Source organism: Loxodonta africana, chromosome X (assembly GCF_030014295.1).
Source record: "Loxodonta africana isolate mLoxAfr1 chromosome X, mLoxAfr1.hap2, whole genome shotgun sequence".
NCBI lineage: Eukaryota > Metazoa > Chordata > Mammalia > Proboscidea > Elephantidae > Loxodonta > Loxodonta africana.
The window spans coordinates 152,198,773-152,217,047 of NC_087369.1; the positions used below are offsets into that span (position 1 = coordinate 152,198,773).

Here is an 18,275-nt window from a genome sequence, read left to right on the forward strand (position 1 = left end):
CCAACTCCCAGGCCACCCAGCCAAGTCCCAAGTCAAAAAGAAATGTTCCCGAGCCAAGGCAATGCTTTTGTTCTGCCTAGGCACAATCTGACCCAGGTGGACAATGCATATCAGGGTACCTGATGAAGTCACACGGGCAGTTCCCAGCCTGCACTTCCCATCTTTCTCTAAGAGCTTTGACAGCCACCTACCTTCCTTGCTATCGGCATTCGGTTAAAGATGTTCCATAGCACGATCCCCACCACCACTTTGTCCCTGAGGTAGAAGATGACACCTTTGCCATAGTCCTCCCCTTCAATGGGGACCTGTGGGACTGCTGGGCTGCTTGGAGGAATAGTGATTTCTGAGGCCTCAGACTCTGTCTCGCTCTCTGATCGGATACCAGTCCCTGTGGCCAGCCCCGCAACAAACAAACAAAGACAAAATCTCAGTTATTATGAACTTGGAAAATTCTAGAAAGCAAGGGTCTTTAGAAACCTGCTTCAAGATTATTTGCCTTCTCCAGTCCCTCTCCACTGACAAAGCCGAGGAAAGTTCTTCCTTGCCAGCTCATGGGCAGTGGGTCATTTGCACTTAAAACTAGCCTCCGCCTTACTATCTAAATTTAAATTTATGTTATAGATATTTCCTGATATCTGAATTTCCTCAAACTGCAGAAGACTTGCTCGTACCCTCTGAAAAACATTCTAGAGCTGTGCTGTCCAGTATGGTAGCAGCTAGCCACGTGTAACTATTTATATTAAAGTTAAAGAAAATTAAAAATTTTCCTTCCTCAACTGTACTAGTGCTGTTCAAGTACTCAACTGCCACATGTGACTGGTGGCTAACACACTGGACAGAGATAGAACACAGAGAAAGTTCTACTGGACAGTGCTGCTAGAGAGACATTTTAGCCAAAGCAGAAGGCACTTTCCATATGAAGAACTCTAGTCAAGGAGCTTCCTTCTGGAGGAGGAGGAGAATAGCGGTGTGGGAGGGGGGCACCTTGCCTTCCAAGAGCAAGCAGGCTACAAGTGATACTGCCCAGTGGCCAGGGCAGTGACCTGGAGTTTAGAAATGCCTGGGTCCCTCTCCTGGATCCACTTCCCAGGGCAGAGGTCAGAATTAAGGAGTGGGTTTATGTATTACACTTGAATGACACAGGAAAAGGACCTACAGAGACATATGTCTTGCTCTTTTCCTTCTTAAAGAGCTACCTGCCCTTCAAACACCTCTGGCAAAAGGACACAGCGGGTTAAATAACTTGAGCCAGGGTCAGAGAAGGGAGAGAGAGAAGGCCTAGGAGTTAATGAAAAAGATGTGTGTGGGAGAGAAGTCCATTCCAAATGAGGTGTCTCCCATCTAAACAAAACTTGGCATTAAGATCCGATACATGGAATCAGAGGCAGCTTAAGAATTACTCAGCCTAGTTCTTCACTGCCGAGGGCCCGTGGAGGACAGTGGGCCCTAAGCTAGCATTTTCATTCCTACTTCTTGGGATTAAAAAAAAAAAAAGCAGGGAGCAAAACAAAAATATAAAAAAGATTTTCTTCACCACACAGGTTTTCCTATTCCCTAGAGACAAACTAAACAACAGAGCCATCCAGCCAGCCACTGCCCGGAGGCTAGGACAGAGACCCACTATCTTTGAGTCTATGCCTTGACCAGGATGCCTTACTCTGCTAGATCTTAGACCACTAAAGAGTGAGGACTTCAGATCTGGTTTATTTTAAAGCACAACATGAAGTCAGGCTTTCTCTAACAGTTCCCTCTGGCCAATATAGAAACCCCTTGTTCAGGAAAATTCTGACCACTGCTTCTCAACACTCTTCCAAGAGAAGTGGTTGGGTTTCCTTACCTGATTGCTCGGTGGCAGATTTTGGGTTGTCTTGTGCAGTTGCTTTTGCAAAAACACCAACTGTAGGCAAACTACTGTCCACCAGGCCAATAGCTTCATAGCCAACATCAGGGCCCAAATCACTCCTAAGGGAGGAGAGATAAGTGGGTGTTCTGTCAAGGGACTATAAGGAATGACACAGTAGTACATGTTCTCTCAGACACAGCACCTTTATACCAACCGAAGAACAACAAGAGAAACACTGGAATCATCTGTCTCCCATAGGGCAGCAAAGGACAATCTTGAAAAAGCAGGATTATCCCAAACAGCTTTTATTTTCCTCAAGAAGCCATTATACGTATCACATACCCATAAAACGAAGTAAACGTTTTGGACTGACTTATCCTTTTACCTCATACCACATTTGCTGAGTGATGAGTTCCACGCTTTTACCTTCCTTCTGGGGAAACCCTGGTGGCGTAGTGGTTAAGTGCTACGGCTGCTAACCAAAGGGTCAGCAGTTCAAATCCGCCAGGTGCTCCCTGGGAACTCTATGGGGCAGTACTACTCCGTCCTATAGGGTCGCTACGAGTCAGAATCGACTCGACGGCACTGGGTTTGGTCTTGGGTTTTTGGTATCTTCATTCTGGAAACCCCGGTGGCGTAGCGGTTAAGAGCTACAGGTGCTACCAAAAGGTTGGCAGTTGGAATCCACCAGGTGCTCCTTGGAAACCCTTTGGGGCAGTTCTACTCTGTCCTATAGGGTTGCTATGAGTCGGAATCGACTTGATGGCAACAGGTTTGGGTTTACCTACCTTTAACTTGTCCTTTTTGTCCTGAAACCACCTTTTTGAAGCTTTAGAGAGTGCCCCATATTTATAGAATCCAGAATTTGAGGTGTTTTATGGTTTCATTAACCGATAGTATTTCATCTAAGCTTTCATTTTTCAAGACTGCAATGCTTTCTTATAAAGAGGTACATTCATCCACTTGGTCATTTTCACTGTTCTTCTTGGGAACTTTTCCTATTGTCATCATGCCTTTATAATGTGCTAGGAACCTCATGGAATATTTCGGGCACAGACACACCATGGTTTTATAAAAATCAAGGACACTTTAGCTGCTTTGTTTCTAGTATCTACAGTGTTATCTTCCTGGACACAGTAGCTCACTGGACTAGTGTCTTCAGGGAACAGTCTTCAATGACTCCTTGGATTCTGTCCCTGGGCCGTACCTGATAATTGTATAGTTATGGACTATTTTTCCTAACTGCATTATCTTACATGAGTTGACCCTGAAATTCATCTGTTGTGCCCACTCATAAAACCGTATGTGATCTTCTTAAAATGTACTCCCATCAGCCAAAAACTTCTCTAACAGGAACAGCTTAGAGGCTTCTGAAACCCTGAATTTTTTTTTATGCAGCCCATCTTTCAAATCAACAAAATGAAAAAGAGTCAACTGAGACCAGCCCCACTGCTCAGGAATGTCCACTGCGGGTCTTTCTTTATCCAAAGAACCGCCTCTATGTGCCTGACTGTGAAGTCCTGATTTTAAGGTTACAGGTGAATGGGCTGTCTTTTTTTTCTCACAGTATGTTGGGCTCATCAGGGTTAGCAGCACAGAACAAAATAAAATACACTAGTGTCTATACCTATGAGGACACTCTGGTGCCACCTACTGTAGGTCACACTCTCAGTTATTTTTCCAGGAAGAGCTGATGCCATCTCCATTCATTCATTTGGTCTATCTCATGCCAAATATGACACTTTTCACTGGGTGGCCACTCAGGGTTAGAATGCATGGACCTGAGCTGGAATTTTTTTCCCTCTGTATGAAGCTAACTGGCCCACAAGGAAACCAAACCATTATCCTGTTCCTATTAGTTCTGGGTTCTAACCAATTGAGCCCCCAAGGAACACAAGTATTACCAGAACATTGACTGATGCCAGTATGGCTTAGCAGCGCCAGTCATATTTTCTCCAGCCAATCTTCCGCTCACGACAGCGTGATCGTGGTGCTCTACACGCCTTCTACCCAACTTTATATCGTAGAAGCATGCAGCGTCTCCCGCCTTTGGAAATAAACACAGAACATGAACACGAAAGAAAAAAGCAAGTTAAAGACACAACAGAATTTTGGGGGGCTCAAAGAACCCTTGCGATGTTAACTAATTCATGTTTTCTATCCATGACCTGAGGAACCCTGGTGATGCAGTGGTTACAGTGCTTGACTGCTAACTGAAAAGTAGGCGGTTCAAATCCACCAGTTGCTCCATGGGAGAAAGCTGTGGCAGTCTGCTTCCTAAAGACTTACAGCCTTGGAAGCCCTTTGGGGCAGTTCTTTATGCTACATGGTCGCTATGAGTTGGAACTGATTCTACACCAGTGAGTTTGGCTTGGTTTCATCTACAGTCTAGAAAAATACCTAAACTATCAAAAACAGTTGAGATTCTATTTTTTTTAATTTATTTTATGCTTCCACAAAGCTAACATAAATCTATGTTTCAGCTTAAGCCTATTTCTTCTCATTCTGTCCTTATCAGAGACAGGATCTTTGATGTGCTGAATATTCTCTTGTATTCTGTGAAGACCAATTTTTAGATGTGACTGCCTCTCACCATAAGCCTTTTTCAAGGAAAGTTTTTTTTTTGTTACTCAGCATTCATTCACTCATTCAAATATTTACTGAGTACTTATTATGGACAAAGCGCTATAGATTGCAGAGATGAACTGACATGGTCTTCGCCTATAAGGAGTGCATGACCCAGCAGAGAAAGATAACAGTATTGCTCTTAAGTACAAGTGTAATGGAAAAAAGCACTGTGCAACGTGAGAGGTACAGATTAAGTAAGCCGAGTGTTTCAAACACAGAGCGAGAGAACCCCCAGGTCAGGGTGAACAGGGCCAGCTTCATGAAGGATGTGGTATTTGAGATCTCTAACCCTTTGTTCATCTTTGTGGCTATTTAAACTCCCCTGAAAAAAAAAAATCCAACAAGTGAGCAACAGTAAACTAAACTATGAAATCCACTTGATGGAGTATCATCCAGTCGCTGAACTGCTTGCAGAGTCTGAAGCAATGTGGGAAATACGTTATGATGTTAAGTGAAAAAAAAAAGCCAAATACAAATGTTTATATATAGCATGCTCACCAGAACCATGTAAAACAAAGGAGAAAACTTATGCACAGGAAAACGAAGGGAAGGAAATACACCAAAATATTCACGGTTGCTGCAGGTGGTTTTCCCCCTTTCTCTTTTTTTTGTCTGTGTCTCCTATATTGAGCGTGTATTACATTTATAACAGGTTAAAAAAAATCCAGTACACTTTATCTTAAAAAAGAAGCTTTAAAGGAAAAAAACCCCCTCCAATGTTCCTATGTATTTAATCGCAAACACAATACACTTGTAACGATCTAACAATGGGGGAAATTACCTCACAGTTCCTACCTACTGTAGTCTTGTTTGTGTCATAATAGATTTTTAAAAACAACTAAAAATAGTACTAAAGGAAAATGGAAACGGAGTACTTTTCCTTTCTAGGGAATATGTTATAAAATTGCTTCATCTTCCATTCCCTGGACTCACGCTGGCACAAAGGGAAAGGCAGGGTCAGTCTGAATGCCGTGCGCGTGCCTGCCAGGGGTTACGCTGATGGCTGCTGCCCACAGACTACAACCGGAAGGGCTCTACTCCTGGAGGCACTCATGCTGTTCACTTCATTTTCCACTAGCTTCCAGCGTGCGGCCATACCTGACGTTGCAAATCTAGCAGTCCACAGGTTTTTATTCTCCACCCTCAGCCTCCAAACACTTTTCCCCTATTTGGTTAAGCTGTGGATGAGCTTCAGTACACCACTGGGCAGGCTTGTTCACACTTACCACCCAGATGTTAGAGCGTGCCTGTAGCTCTGCATTTACCCGGAAGCCACCAAAATCTGAGTCTATTTCCAGCCCACCAGTCTTGGCCAATTCAACATTGGGCTCCAGGCCCACAGCTGTCACTATGTGGTCAGTTTCTACCTGGGGGAAAAAAGAAATAATTCAGTCAGTCACCACAATTTCCACTTACATCTGTGGACGTAACAAGTGCACATCACATCATTAAGAATCGGGGCTTTAGAAAAAATGATTGGTTAATTTACCTCTGGTAAACAGATTTTACACTCTGTTTCATAGAGGTCCCCCCTCCACACACACACACACCCCGTATCATCTGAAGAGAAATCTGGCGCCCTAGTAAGAACTTAAAAATCTGTGCCACAGATAGGAAGGGGCCAAGGGAAGTGCTTTAACAGGTAACTACTCAGGCTCTTGTCATTCTCTATTTTAAAGGAGAGGCAGTTAATTCTGAAAACTATGACAGGTTAATGACAGGTGCCAAGAAAACTAATCTACTGGTATCAAATGAAGGAGAAAGAATGAGAGCAGGGGAGAGAAGAGCTGGAAGGTATCCTGGCAGCCTCTCTTCCCCTCTTTACCTTCCTGCCGTCTTTCAGCTTGATGAGTAACTTGCCACCGCTGACTCCAACTGATTGCACAATTGCATTGGGCATCACCTTAACCCCCTCTGTAAAGGTAAACAGACCTGAGCCTCAGCCTGTCAGCCTACCACCTCTGTGGAAAGTAGGCCTCTGACAAGAGGCATCCCATTGTAAAACCAAGAACCATCAGGATGTGGGCAACCTTGAAGGGCTGTAAGAACCTAAACCCACAGTTCATTTTTTTAGCACTTTATAGAGAGTTCGGTGCCTCTGATTCAGAACCCCTACATAAACCTGGCTGACTAGAGAAGGGTGGAAACATTTGTTTGGCTGGGTGATATAGCTTAGGCCTAACTCAGAGGAAAGAGAGTGGCATCCTATGAAAAAGACTCTCTACCTCGTCTGACTTTTTCCATGGTCCAGTTGCTGAGGTATTCAGGGAGGATCTTTCCCATGTTTCCTTTCTCAGGGAAGAGCTGAATCACTTCTGTGCCCAAGGCTTGAGCTGCAAAGAAGAAACAGAGTAGGTATAGCAAGAGGCAAAAGCCAAGCCCAGAAAGACAGGAGAAGTCAAGCAGCAGTCGGCAGCCATTGACTAAACATAGGGCAAAGCTGCAATCCAGGCCAGAGCTCCCATTTGTGGGGCACTGGGGCAAAAGGCCTTGGTGCTAGAGTTCATTCGTAAGGCAAATACAAGTGCCAGAACTGCTGTCCCTGGATTAGACTACAGACTGTGAGCTCAGTGCACTTACACCATGTGGTCACTTCAGGCTTACGCAAGTGCTTTGGGGCCTCTGAATGGTAGGAGATGTGAGAAAATGCCCTGGTTTCACAGAGCTGAAAAATACCATGAGAAAAAAAATGGCTGCCAACAGTTTGGCTCAATTAGTAAAGAATGTCTGCCCTGAGCATTGTGCTCTTTTAAAGAACTACCCACATGGGATCAAACTGACAACAGCAACTTGAAAAGTTAGTTAAGAAGCTTAGGGGGCAGTGAATTGATGTTAATGGAGGAACGACTCGAAAAAGGAGGGCAAGAATGGGTGAACAACTTGAAGAAGGTAATCAATGTCACTGAATTGTACATGCAGAAACTGTTGAATTGGTGTATGTTCTGCTGTATATATTTTTAGCAACAAAAAAAAATTACTTAGAAGGAAAAAAAAAAGGAAAATGGTTGCCACAAAAACAGTCAAACTTGAACTCACAGATCTGTCAAGCTGAGAACCATCATGTATCTGGAAGGAAGTTTTGGGCTTCTTACAGGGAGCAACAGTTAAAAGATACATTTTTCTGCAGTCTACAGTGCCTTTACCATCTTAGTAAGTCACTTAATATTTTATTTCTAAGGAACCCTGTCCTAGAGGCTCGAAGGAAGGAAGAAATCACCTCTGCCAAGTTGCTGAGATGACATCTTTTCAGTCACTAAGGGATCCCCACACTGGAACTAATTTCAGTGCTTAGCTTTTCACCATATAAGCCTTAAACACTTTCTACAGATCCTGGCAAATCCATCTCTGGAATCTGTGAGCGCCCACCAAAGAGCACGTGATGTAAGACTAGAGAAAGACAACAGAAGTTGCTCCCCAATACTCACCCTTTCTGCCAAGAGCACAGGCCAGTTCGCTACCAAGGAAGCCCCCACCAATAATCGTAATCGACTTGACTTCTCGTGAGATCTTCTCCAAGGTTCTAAAGTCTCCAATCTGCAGGGTCACACCAGTTTAGCTCAGTGATTTCCCAAAGGGGCACAGGATAATAATTCCAGGAAATATTTCCCTCTAAATCTTTGACAAGAGGAATCTGCAGATAAAATCTTCTCCTTGTATAAAGTTTCTTGATTATGGCCTCTACATTATTACTGTCAGTTTCTTTCTCCACTGTTATTTGTAACATCCCTTCTCTCAATAGTGCTTCTCAACTGGTGGTGGTTTTGTGCCCCCACTTCTCCCTACCTTTCCGCCCAGGGGACATTTGTCAATGTCTGAAGACATTTTTGGTTGTCATGACAGGGGTGGGGGGCGGTAGTGCTACTGGTATCTAGTGAGTAGAGGCCAGGGATGCTGCTAAATATCTTACAATGCACAGGGCAGGCCCCACAGCAACGAATTATCTGACCCAAAATGTCAATAGGGCCAAGGTTGAGAAATCCTGTTTTATCAAGAACAAATCTTATCAAATACCCACAACGGTGGCTGCAGAGTTACAGCAGTTTTGTTTTATAAGCAAAGAACGGTGTTAAGAAGCAAAACTCCTCTTCCCTTTTCACTTAGGTACCTAACTTTTCTCCTCAAAGTCTCTAGAATAGCACTTGCAATGAAAAATGCCAAGAGGCTAGAAGGAGCTCCAATGAATGAAATGCATCAGGAAAAAACAACTATGGAAGGGCAAGTGAAAGGAGCCACAGCGAGCAAATAAAAATGCTACGTGTATTTTTCGCCTAGGAGCTTAAAACACTTGAGTGAGGTATTTGAGGTGCAGAGAGGGGAAGTGACTTGCTGAAGGCCAGAGAACAAGTCTGTAGGAGAGCCATAAATAGAACCTGGATCTCCCAAATCCCAGGTGGGTATTTGGGGACCACAAGATTATACTACCTCTTCAAAAACAACACAGTGAAAACACTAAAGCAGACAATTACCTTTCTGAACAGCGTTGTTCTACTCTTCACCTCTGCTCCAGCCCTATCAATGGCGGACAGATTTCTTGGAGTGCCTCCTGGAATTAAGAGGAGGAAAACCCTTTAGCCCAATGAGCAGAAGCTGGCCCAAACAGGCACCCGTCAGAGGGGGAGCTGCCTTCGTCTAGGGCTCTGGTATGTGCTCCCTGCTAGTGCCACGGTAGCATCAACAGGATGTGACGGCTTGTTTTCCTTCTCCTCGCTGCTGCAGAGCAGGCTTTTATCAATTTCCTTTGAGAAGCAGATTGGAGAGTCCCTCTTCAAGGGGCCCATCCTTCCCATTGATAGCCAACAGGCCTCACTTCTAGTTTCTCTTAAGCACTGACCAGATACCATAAGTTCTGTTTAAGAAACTGCTTTAGTCTCCTAGGAGCCCCTGGATGGTACAAATGGTTAAGCACTCAGCTACTAACTGAAAGTTTGGCGGTTCAAACTTACCCAGAGGCACCTTGGAAGAAAGGCCTGGCAATTTACTTCCAAAAGAACTAGCCATTGAAAACCCTACAGAGCATGGTTCTACTCTGACACATATGGGGTCACCATGAGTCAGAAATCAACTCAATGGCAACTGTTTTTTTTTTTTTTTAAGTCTGCTATCCTGATTTCTGATTGAAACTGTCAATGAAACCATAGGCTATATCACTTTCAGGGCACTGGGCTAAGCAGGGGGAGAAAAAAGGCAACCTTCTTCAATACACATCCATGCCTTCACTGGAAGGAACAGCAAGGATAAGTCAGAAGGGTTGTTGATCTAGGATGGGCCATCTGTAAAGCCAGGCTTTGCACTGAGAGAACATACCCATGTCAGAGTCTGGGCTTTGGTTTTCTTGCAGTTAAGTAATGCCTTCTATAGAGAAGGTCTGACTCTAAAATATGAAAGAGCTGTATCAGGGAAGAAAGCCATTTCCAGAAATGCTCACCTGTTGCAATCAAGCACTTTTCATAGGTTATTTGAGAGCCATCATTAAGTTTCACCATGTTGTCTCTCACGTCCAGCTGTACCACCTGGTAAAGTCATACCAAAAAAGAGAGAGAAATGAGCTGGCTTTTAAAAAAATAATTTTTATTCAGCTATTAATTCATACAACATAAAATCCATCAATTTAAAGGGTACAATTTGGTGGTTTTTAGTGTATTCACTACATTGGGTAACCATCATCACTATCTAATACCAGGGCATTTTCGTTTCCTCAGAAAGAAACCTTGTACCCATGAACAATCACTCCCTATGTTCCCCCAACCCCCAGGCCTCAGTTTTGAAGAGACATTTGCTATGGAAGTGTTTTGAACACAAACTCCCCCCATTCACTAGAGACTTGGAACCTGGCTCACACTTTTGCTCTGAGCCACACCCAGAATCTTACGTTCTAAAATACTACTTCTAAAACCTCAAATATCCCACTCTTTGATCACAATTTTCTATTCTTTCAGCTTTCTCTCAGTCTCACTCTCACCTATACTTGCTCTCAATTTTTTCTTAGTTTATTGGCCACTGGCTGGCTGTTCCTTCCCAACTAACCTGGGCCAATGGTAGATCATCCACTCGGTTCTCTTCCCAGTAACCTTAATTCCCTTGCACTCTGCTCCTTCTGATAGTTGGAGTTTCAGATTTGGAAATAGAGAGATCAGGGTTCCAGTCTCTGCTCCACTACTGATTTTTTTGTTTGTTTGTTTTTAGATAATTAAAAAATATATTTTATTGTGCTGTAGGTGAAAGTTTACAGAGCAAATTAGTTTCCCATTCAACAAATTGTACACGAAATGTTCCGTGACATTGTGCCAGCACTCTCCCCATTTTCACCTTGGGCTCCCTGTTTCCTTTTGTCTGGTTTTCCTATCCCTTCTTGCCTTCTCATCTTTACTTTTGGCCGAATGTTGCCCTTTTGGTCTCGTATTCCATTACTTACTAGCTGTGAACCATTCATTCAAGAAATATTTAGTAAGCACCTACTATGTGCCAACTGCTGTATTAAGTGCAGGGGGTAACACTGATGACAAAGACAGACAACCTCCCTGACTTTCAGGGTCTAGTAGCCAAGACAGACAACTTAACAAGCACTAACAATGAGCCCTGGTGCTGCAGTGGTTAAGCACCTGGCTGCTAACCAGAAGGTCGGCGGTTGAACCCACCAGCCGCTCTGCAGCAGAAAGATGTGGCAGTTTGCTTCGTAAAGATTACAGCCTTGAAAAACCCTATGGGGCAGCTCTACTCTGTCCTATAGGGTGACTATTAGTCAAAACAGCTCGGCACACAACAATAACAAGCACTAACAATAATCACAAATGGTAAGATGGGACAATGCAGGCTGCTCTAGGAACATATGACATGTGTGCCCAATCTCATCAGGTTGGGTAGCTTTCCAGAGCCCGTGGCAAAGAAAGTGAGACCTGACACTGAGCTGCTGCTTTAGCCTCCTGCAATTTGTCCCTCTCCAGTCCAATCCCACCACTCAACCCCGACACTTCTCACTCTCAGACAACCACCTTGCATCTATTTTATTGTGAAAACAAGTGAAACCATTAGATTCACTCTACCTCAGTTTCTCTTAAGGGTTCCCATCCCCTCAACCCCCTGAATAAAAACTTACGGATTTCCATCTTTACTTCATGTCTTCCAGCTTCTGGGATGCGGGTTATCCTTTCTCTTATGGGCAACCCTCCCATTTGTGTCTGACTCCCATCCCTTCCTTTTTCTCCCAGAACCTGCTCTATCAGTCACCCCCTCACTCCCCATCCTCTCTCTCTCCTGACATCTTACCCCCTCAGCCCATTAACATGCTTAAGTCTGGCCCAGCCTAGAAGTCCCACCTTTGAGTCTATGTTCTCCTCAAGCTTTTATCCAACTACTATCTTCCTTTTCTCATTTAAACTTTTTGAAAGAGTATTTTATTCTTCTTTTCTAGCTTCATGATGATATCTGAACCACCACGTCTGATGGGACATCTGACCATACTTTTCTTACCAGATTCCTCTGCTGCAGTCACTGTGTGTGGACCATAACCTTCTTCTTGAAACCTCTAAAACCTTGGCTTCTGGGACATCACTCTCTTCTGGGTTTTCCTGATTTCTCTTTCTTTCTTTCCGTCCTTGTCTCCTTTATGGGCTCTTCTTCTTAAGCCTGCCTCCTAAAAGTTGGAGTTCTCCAGGGTTGGATCCTTTTCTCACTCCTCTTCTCACAACGTAACTTCTCCCTGGGAGACTCATCCACACTCTCATGGTTTCAACTCCTACTCACACACAGATGATTTTCAAAGCTCTATCTCTAGTTCAAAGGAGCCCTGGTGGCACAATGGTTAAGCACCTGGCTGCTAACCAAAAGGTCAGTGGTTCAAACCCACCAGCAACTGCCCAGGAGAAAAGGCCTGGCAGTCTGCTCTCAGAAAGACTATGACCTAGGAAACCCTATGGGGCAGTTCTACTCTGTTCTATAGGGTTGCTCTGAGTCGGAATTGACTCAACAGAACAACTACAATTTCTAGTTCAGACCCTTCCCCTGAACATCGCAGTCATATATCCACGTACCCATAAGACATCTCCATGCAGATAGTCCACTTCAAAGTTAGTAGTCCAAAACTGAACTTTACCTTCCCTCTTAACTAGCTCTTCCTCTTCTAGTATCTTTCTCAGTTAGTGGTATACCACCATTCATCCAGACACACAAACTAGAAATCAGAATGCCACCCTTGTCTCCTCCTTCTCCCTCATCTTCCACCTTCAATCAATCACCCAGCCCTGTTAAGCCTGCCTCCTAAGCATGCTTCAAGTCCATTCCCCACACGTTATCACCTTTTGATCATGAAGCAATACAGTGATGCTATTAAAGAGTTTGGCCCCAAATTCTCATAAAAAGACCAGACTTAATGGTCTGAGACTGGAAGGGCCACGGTGGTCACGGCCCCCAGACCTTCTGTTGGCCCAGGACAGGAACCATTCCCGAAGCCAGCTCGTCAGACATGGATTGGGCTGGACAATGGGTTGGAGAGGGATGCTGGTGAGACGTGAGCTACTTGGTTCGGGTGGACACTTGAGACAACGTTGGCATCTCCTGCCTGGAGGGGAGATGAGAGGGTGGCGGAGGGTTAGAAGCTGACAAAATGGACATGAAAAGAGAGAGTGGAGGGAGAGAGCGGGCCGTCTCATGGTGGGGACTCCCAGTTACTTAACTAGGAGTATGTAGCAAGTTGTGTGTGGGTTTTTGTGTGAGAGACTGGCTTGATTTCTAAATTTTCACTTAAAGCACAATAAAAATTATTAAAAAAAAAAAAAGAATTTGGGCTCTGGAATCAGCATGTCTGGGTTCCAGTTCTAAAGCCAGACAGATCTGGGCTCAAATTCTGTCTCCACAACTTATTAGCTGTGTGATCTTGGGCAAGTTATTTAATTGCTCTTTAATCCCAAATTCTTATTTATAAAATGGGAATAATAAAAGTACCTACTTCGTAAGATTATTGTGAGGATAAAATCATACACGTAAAGCATTTAATAACCACGCCTACAAGATTGGAACGGGCACTATGTTAGCTCTTACTTCCATCAGCATCATCGTCACCATCATCATTACTCCATTACTATCCTAACCCGGGCTCTCATCAGCTTTGGCCTGGACTAGGACAATAGCCTTTGAAATGGTCTCTCTCAAGTTTTGTGCCCCTGACATCCATCCTCCTCACAGCCAATAACCCACTGTCATGGAGTCAAGTACAACTCATAGCGACTCTGTACGACAAAGTAAAACTGCCCCATAGGGTTTAAAAGGCTGTGATCTTTATGGGAGCCGACTGCCACATCTTTCTCCCACGGAGTGGCTGGTGGGTTTGAACTGCCAGCCTTTCGGTTAGCAGCCGAGTGCTTAAAACACTGCACCACTAGGGCTCCTTCACAGTCAACGGAGTGATAATTTAAATTCAATCTGTTTATATCCTTGCCTAAAACTCATCAGCTGCCCAATGCCTATGGGAGCTCAAGCTCTTTCACACGACAATCAAAGCTCTCCATGACCAGGTCCCTGCATAACTTCCCAGTTTCATCCTTGCCACTGCCTCCCGGATATTTTCTGCTCCATCAGTACCTAGGTGCTTGCATTTCCTGCCACTAAACATGTTTTTTCATCCTCTTGTACCTTTGCATTGCTGTACTTTTTGACTTGAATGCTCTTCACTGCTCTCTAGTCTGCCGCATACCTCCTCATTCTGTAAGACTTCTCATTCTATAAGACTTCCTCCTCCTGGAAGCTGTGCATTCTTCCCATTTATTGCCATGATACACTGTGCATCTATTTCTTACTACACATCTATGTTTCATGATTAACTGTTCGTATTTCTGCCCAATACTCTTAGCCCCTAAAAGGTGGGCCTATGAGTTATTTACACATAGGAGATACTTAACACACAACATCTCATTATCAGGTAATCCACCAACCTATATGCATCTTCTCTGCCTAATGTCCTCTTACAGGGGAAGAAGTGGGCCTGTCCCTCTCAAAGGCCAATCTATCCACGTGCACTCTGGATCCCATCTACTCTGTGTATTGCTCCTTTAGATAACCCCTCTTTCTCAAGTGGAACATTACCGTTAGTTTACAAACACACTCTAGTACCTCCCACTAACAAAAACAATACATAACACAACGAGACACAACCCTCCTGGACCCCACAAATGCCCTCCAGTAAGTGCCCCATTACTTGGGCACTCACCTTTGTAACTTCTAATAATATTCTTGATGCTGAGCTATGCCTGGATTATTTTATTGTCTTTGTTGTTGTTAGGTGCCTTCAAGCCAGTTCCAACTCACAGCAACCCTATGCACAACAGAACGAAACACTGCCTGGTCCTGAGCCATCCTTACAATTGTTACGCTTGAGCTCATTGTTGCAGCCACTGTGTCAATCCACCTCGTTGAGGGTCTTCCTCTTTTCTGTTGACCCTGTACTCTGCCAAGCATGATGTTCTTCTCCAAGGACTGATCCCTCCTGACAACATGTCCAAAGTATGTGAGATGCAGTCTCGCCATCCTTGCTTCTAAGGAGCATTCTGGCTGTACCTCTTCTAAGGCAGATTCATTCGTTCTTTTGGCAGTCCATGGTATATTCAATATTCTTTGCCAACACCACAATTCAAAGGCGTTAACTCTTCTTTGGTCTTCCTTATTCATTGTCCAACTTTCACATGCATATGATATGATTGAAAATACCATTTTTTTTTTTTGGGTCAGGAGCACCTTAGTCTTCAGGGTGACATCTTTGCTCTTCAACACTTTAAAGAGGTCCTTTGCAGCAGATGTGCCCAATGCAATGCGTCTTTTGATTTCTTGACTGCTGCTTCCATGGCTGTTGATTGTGGATCCAAGTAAAATGAAATCCTTGGCAACTTCGATCTTTTCTCTGTTTATGATGATGTTGCTCACTGGTCCAGCTGTGAGGATTTTTGTTTTCTTTATGTTGAGGTGCAATCCATACTGAAGGCCATAATCTTTGATCTTCATTAGTAAGTGTTTCAAGTTCTCTTCACTTTCAGCAAGCAAGGTTGTGTCATCTGCATAACGCAGGTTGTTAATGAGTCTTCCTCCTATCCTGATGCCCCGTTCTTCATACAGTCCAGCATACAGACTGAATAGGTATGGTCAAAGAATACAACCCTGACACACACCTTTCCTGACTTTAAACCAATCAGTATCCCCTTGTTCTGGACGAACAACCACCTCTCGGTCTATGTAAAGGTTCCTCCTGAGCATTTATTGTCCTGAATAATATATATTCTGCCAGTCTCCTGTCATCCATAATGCCAAAAAAATGTTAGTATGGAAAAACAGAAAGAAGGAACAGCATAAGAGCAAATGAAGAGAGAAGTAACAGCCTTTAGGGTCATAATCCCCAACAGTTTGGCTTTGATACCAGTGTGTTCCCCAGCAGGACACACTACGCAGTGCTGATTGCCAATAATAAGCCGAAAAAATGCTGCCTCGATCCTTCTTTGATGAACTACAATGACAGGACACAGACATAAATGGCAGTGGAAATAAAACAGTCCCGGTACTTGCTGTCCACATGTGCACATGACACAGGAAGCCACTGACTAGCTCACCTTCTTCCCAGTGAGGACAGCCACTCCACCATTCTCAATGTGAGGCAGGTCCTGAGCAGAGACATAGAAAGAAGGTGGCTGGAAGTATATGCTGTCCAGAGAAGAGGGGGAAAATGTTATACAAACCTGGAACTCCTACCAGCTTCCACCATAGCTTACTAAAGTTGTTTCCATCGTGAAAATAATTTTAGGAACATTTTCCAAAGTGAGTTTCCAAGGCCACTAAATTTCACGTATACAGAGGTATTCTAGATCAGTGGTTCTCAACTGGGGGGAAATTTTGCCCCCAGGAGACATTTGGCAGTATCTGGAGATATTTTTCATTGTCACGAGGGGGAGGGGTATTACTGGCATCTGGTGGGTAGAGGCCAGGGATGCTGCTGAACACCCTACAATGCACAGAACAACCCCTACAACAAAGAATTATCCAGCTCCAAATGTCAACAGTACTGAGGTTGAGAAACTCTGCTCTAGATTTAGGTTAATTTCAAAGTAAGAACAAGAGGTACAACCAAGGGGCTGACATTCACCTCGTCACCAAACAAGTTGTCCAGAATTGTGCTGGTCACTGTAAAACCAGGTCTACCTCCTGAGATGATTTTGCCTCAAACAGCAGGCATTAACTATGAATGTTAATTAAGGGATGGCTAACTTAATTGGAAGTATGCATCCTGCTTAAGAATGGAATATGACAGTGGGCATGATGGAAGCAGGTAAATCTGTAAAATTTAGTCCAGTATCAAAGGGACCATGAATGGGAAAAAGATTGGAACCCAAAAAACATGGTATTGGGATCAAGAGATGTAAAGAGTCCTTCAGAAGGAAAAGGCTTCAAGTCTCTTCTGCAGCATTTTAATAAAGGAGCTCTTCCGAACAGTGTTTCCACTCTACCTCCATAATTCTGAATGCCTGCTAGGGTACCAAACAAAGTGTCATTAAACAATTTCTTCTCTTGTGACGCCTAGGCAAATATAAAAAAAAAATTTTTTTCGTGACAAAACAGGCCCGGTTGATTTTCACTAGAGAAGTCTAATACAAAGGTCCTGGAAATGGGAGCACGAGTACTCCAGGGGGCAGCATTATACCTTCAATTGTTGGTAGATCCAGCAACCGAATCCAGGACAACTGCCCATGCGGTCTGTTGCCTCTGGTTGTACCAAGTGTGCACCACAGCTGACTGTAGTGTCCCTCCTGCTCACTGCGCACAGTATAACCCATTCCCCGTGCTTGGTTTAAGTTGCCAGTCTGGCCCATTTTACAGATGCGCACATACCTTCTCTCTTTTCCATTCCACTGTCTGAATCGCAATGTCTTTGTGACATCTGGATCGTCTGAAAACCACAGTTCTTTTGACAGAGGAGGCCGCATGTACGGCAGCTCAGGATCTTCAGATACAATCAGTACCTTTAACACAAAAATAACGATACTTATCAGAGCCAAGTCATTCAAGCGGCAAGTGTCGAAGTGTCCACACTGGCTAAATGCTTTCAGGCTCTACCCTCCGCGCCAAGCCCAACCATGGACACCTTACCCTGGCCCCAGGATCCCGAGCCCGGATAGACCTGGCTGCAGCAAAAGCAGCAGTGCCTCCTCCGATTAGCAGGAAAGGAACGTGACTGGGTACCCTGACTTGGGGAACTGGCTCTTCTTCTGAAGCTGGAAGCAACAGACCAGACAGGGTGAATCTTCTTAAAGTCTCAGGTGATTCCTTGTCACACCCTGCAATGGTCTCAATCCTTTACGTAAAGCTAGCTACAATAACCTTAACAAACGTCACAAGATCCTGATGGGAGAGGAAAAGCAGGTATTCCCTTCACTTCACAAGTGAGAAATACCAAAAATGAGGCAAATGATTTGGCCAATCTCATTCATTCATTAACTCTGTGCTGGAACTGAAACCTGGCTTAAATGTTTAGTTATTTCCAGAAAGTACAGGTTACTGCTTCTGCCCTTCCCGTTAATTTCCTAATGACCAACAGGAAAATACCAAGTTCAGTTTCACCTTTTGTTAGCAATAAAGGGGGGAAACCCAGTAGGTCAACTGGGGATTATTACATAGTGTTCAAGAACAAGGAGGTGTTACTGAGGAAAGCAATGCAAATCGCTCACCCAGAGTTTGTTTGGCTTATTAAAGGACGAAAGCATTCGTTCCTCTTTGAAAAAAAATCAAGCAAATCATCTGGCTTGGAAGTGACTGCTAGGGCTATATGCTTTAGGAA

At 44.0% G+C, this 18,275-nt stretch overlaps 1 protein-coding gene across 3 annotated transcripts in view; it reads right to left on the minus strand.

Moving 5' to 3' along the window:
• Positions 1 to 18,275, minus strand: part of AIFM1 (apoptosis inducing factor mitochondria associated 1) — a 33,485-nt gene that overhangs the window by 422 nt on the left and 14,788 nt on the right. For 2 of the 3 annotated variants that reach the window (XM_023553829.2, XM_003414744.4), the window contains exons 4-15: positions 17,588 to 17,712; positions 17,330 to 17,460; positions 16,057 to 16,147; positions 9,897 to 9,981; positions 8,938 to 9,014; positions 7,897 to 8,005; positions 6,697 to 6,804; positions 6,297 to 6,385; positions 5,698 to 5,838; positions 3,748 to 3,890; positions 1,838 to 1,962; positions 192 to 388 (exon numbers count right to left, since the gene is read on the minus strand). In XM_023553829.2, the coding sequence (XP_023409597.1) occupies positions 192 to 388; positions 1,838 to 1,962; positions 3,748 to 3,890; positions 5,698 to 5,838; positions 6,297 to 6,385; positions 6,697 to 6,804; positions 7,897 to 8,005; positions 8,938 to 9,014; positions 9,897 to 9,981; positions 16,057 to 16,147; positions 17,330 to 17,460; positions 17,588 to 17,712 (1,421 nt within the window). The remainder of the gene's footprint in view (positions 1 to 191; positions 389 to 1,837; positions 1,963 to 3,747; positions 3,891 to 5,697; positions 5,839 to 6,296; positions 6,386 to 6,696; positions 6,805 to 7,896; positions 8,006 to 8,937; positions 9,015 to 9,896; positions 9,982 to 16,056; positions 16,148 to 17,329; positions 17,461 to 17,587; positions 17,713 to 18,275) is intronic. The other variant, XM_064277577.1, reaches the window with a different exon arrangement.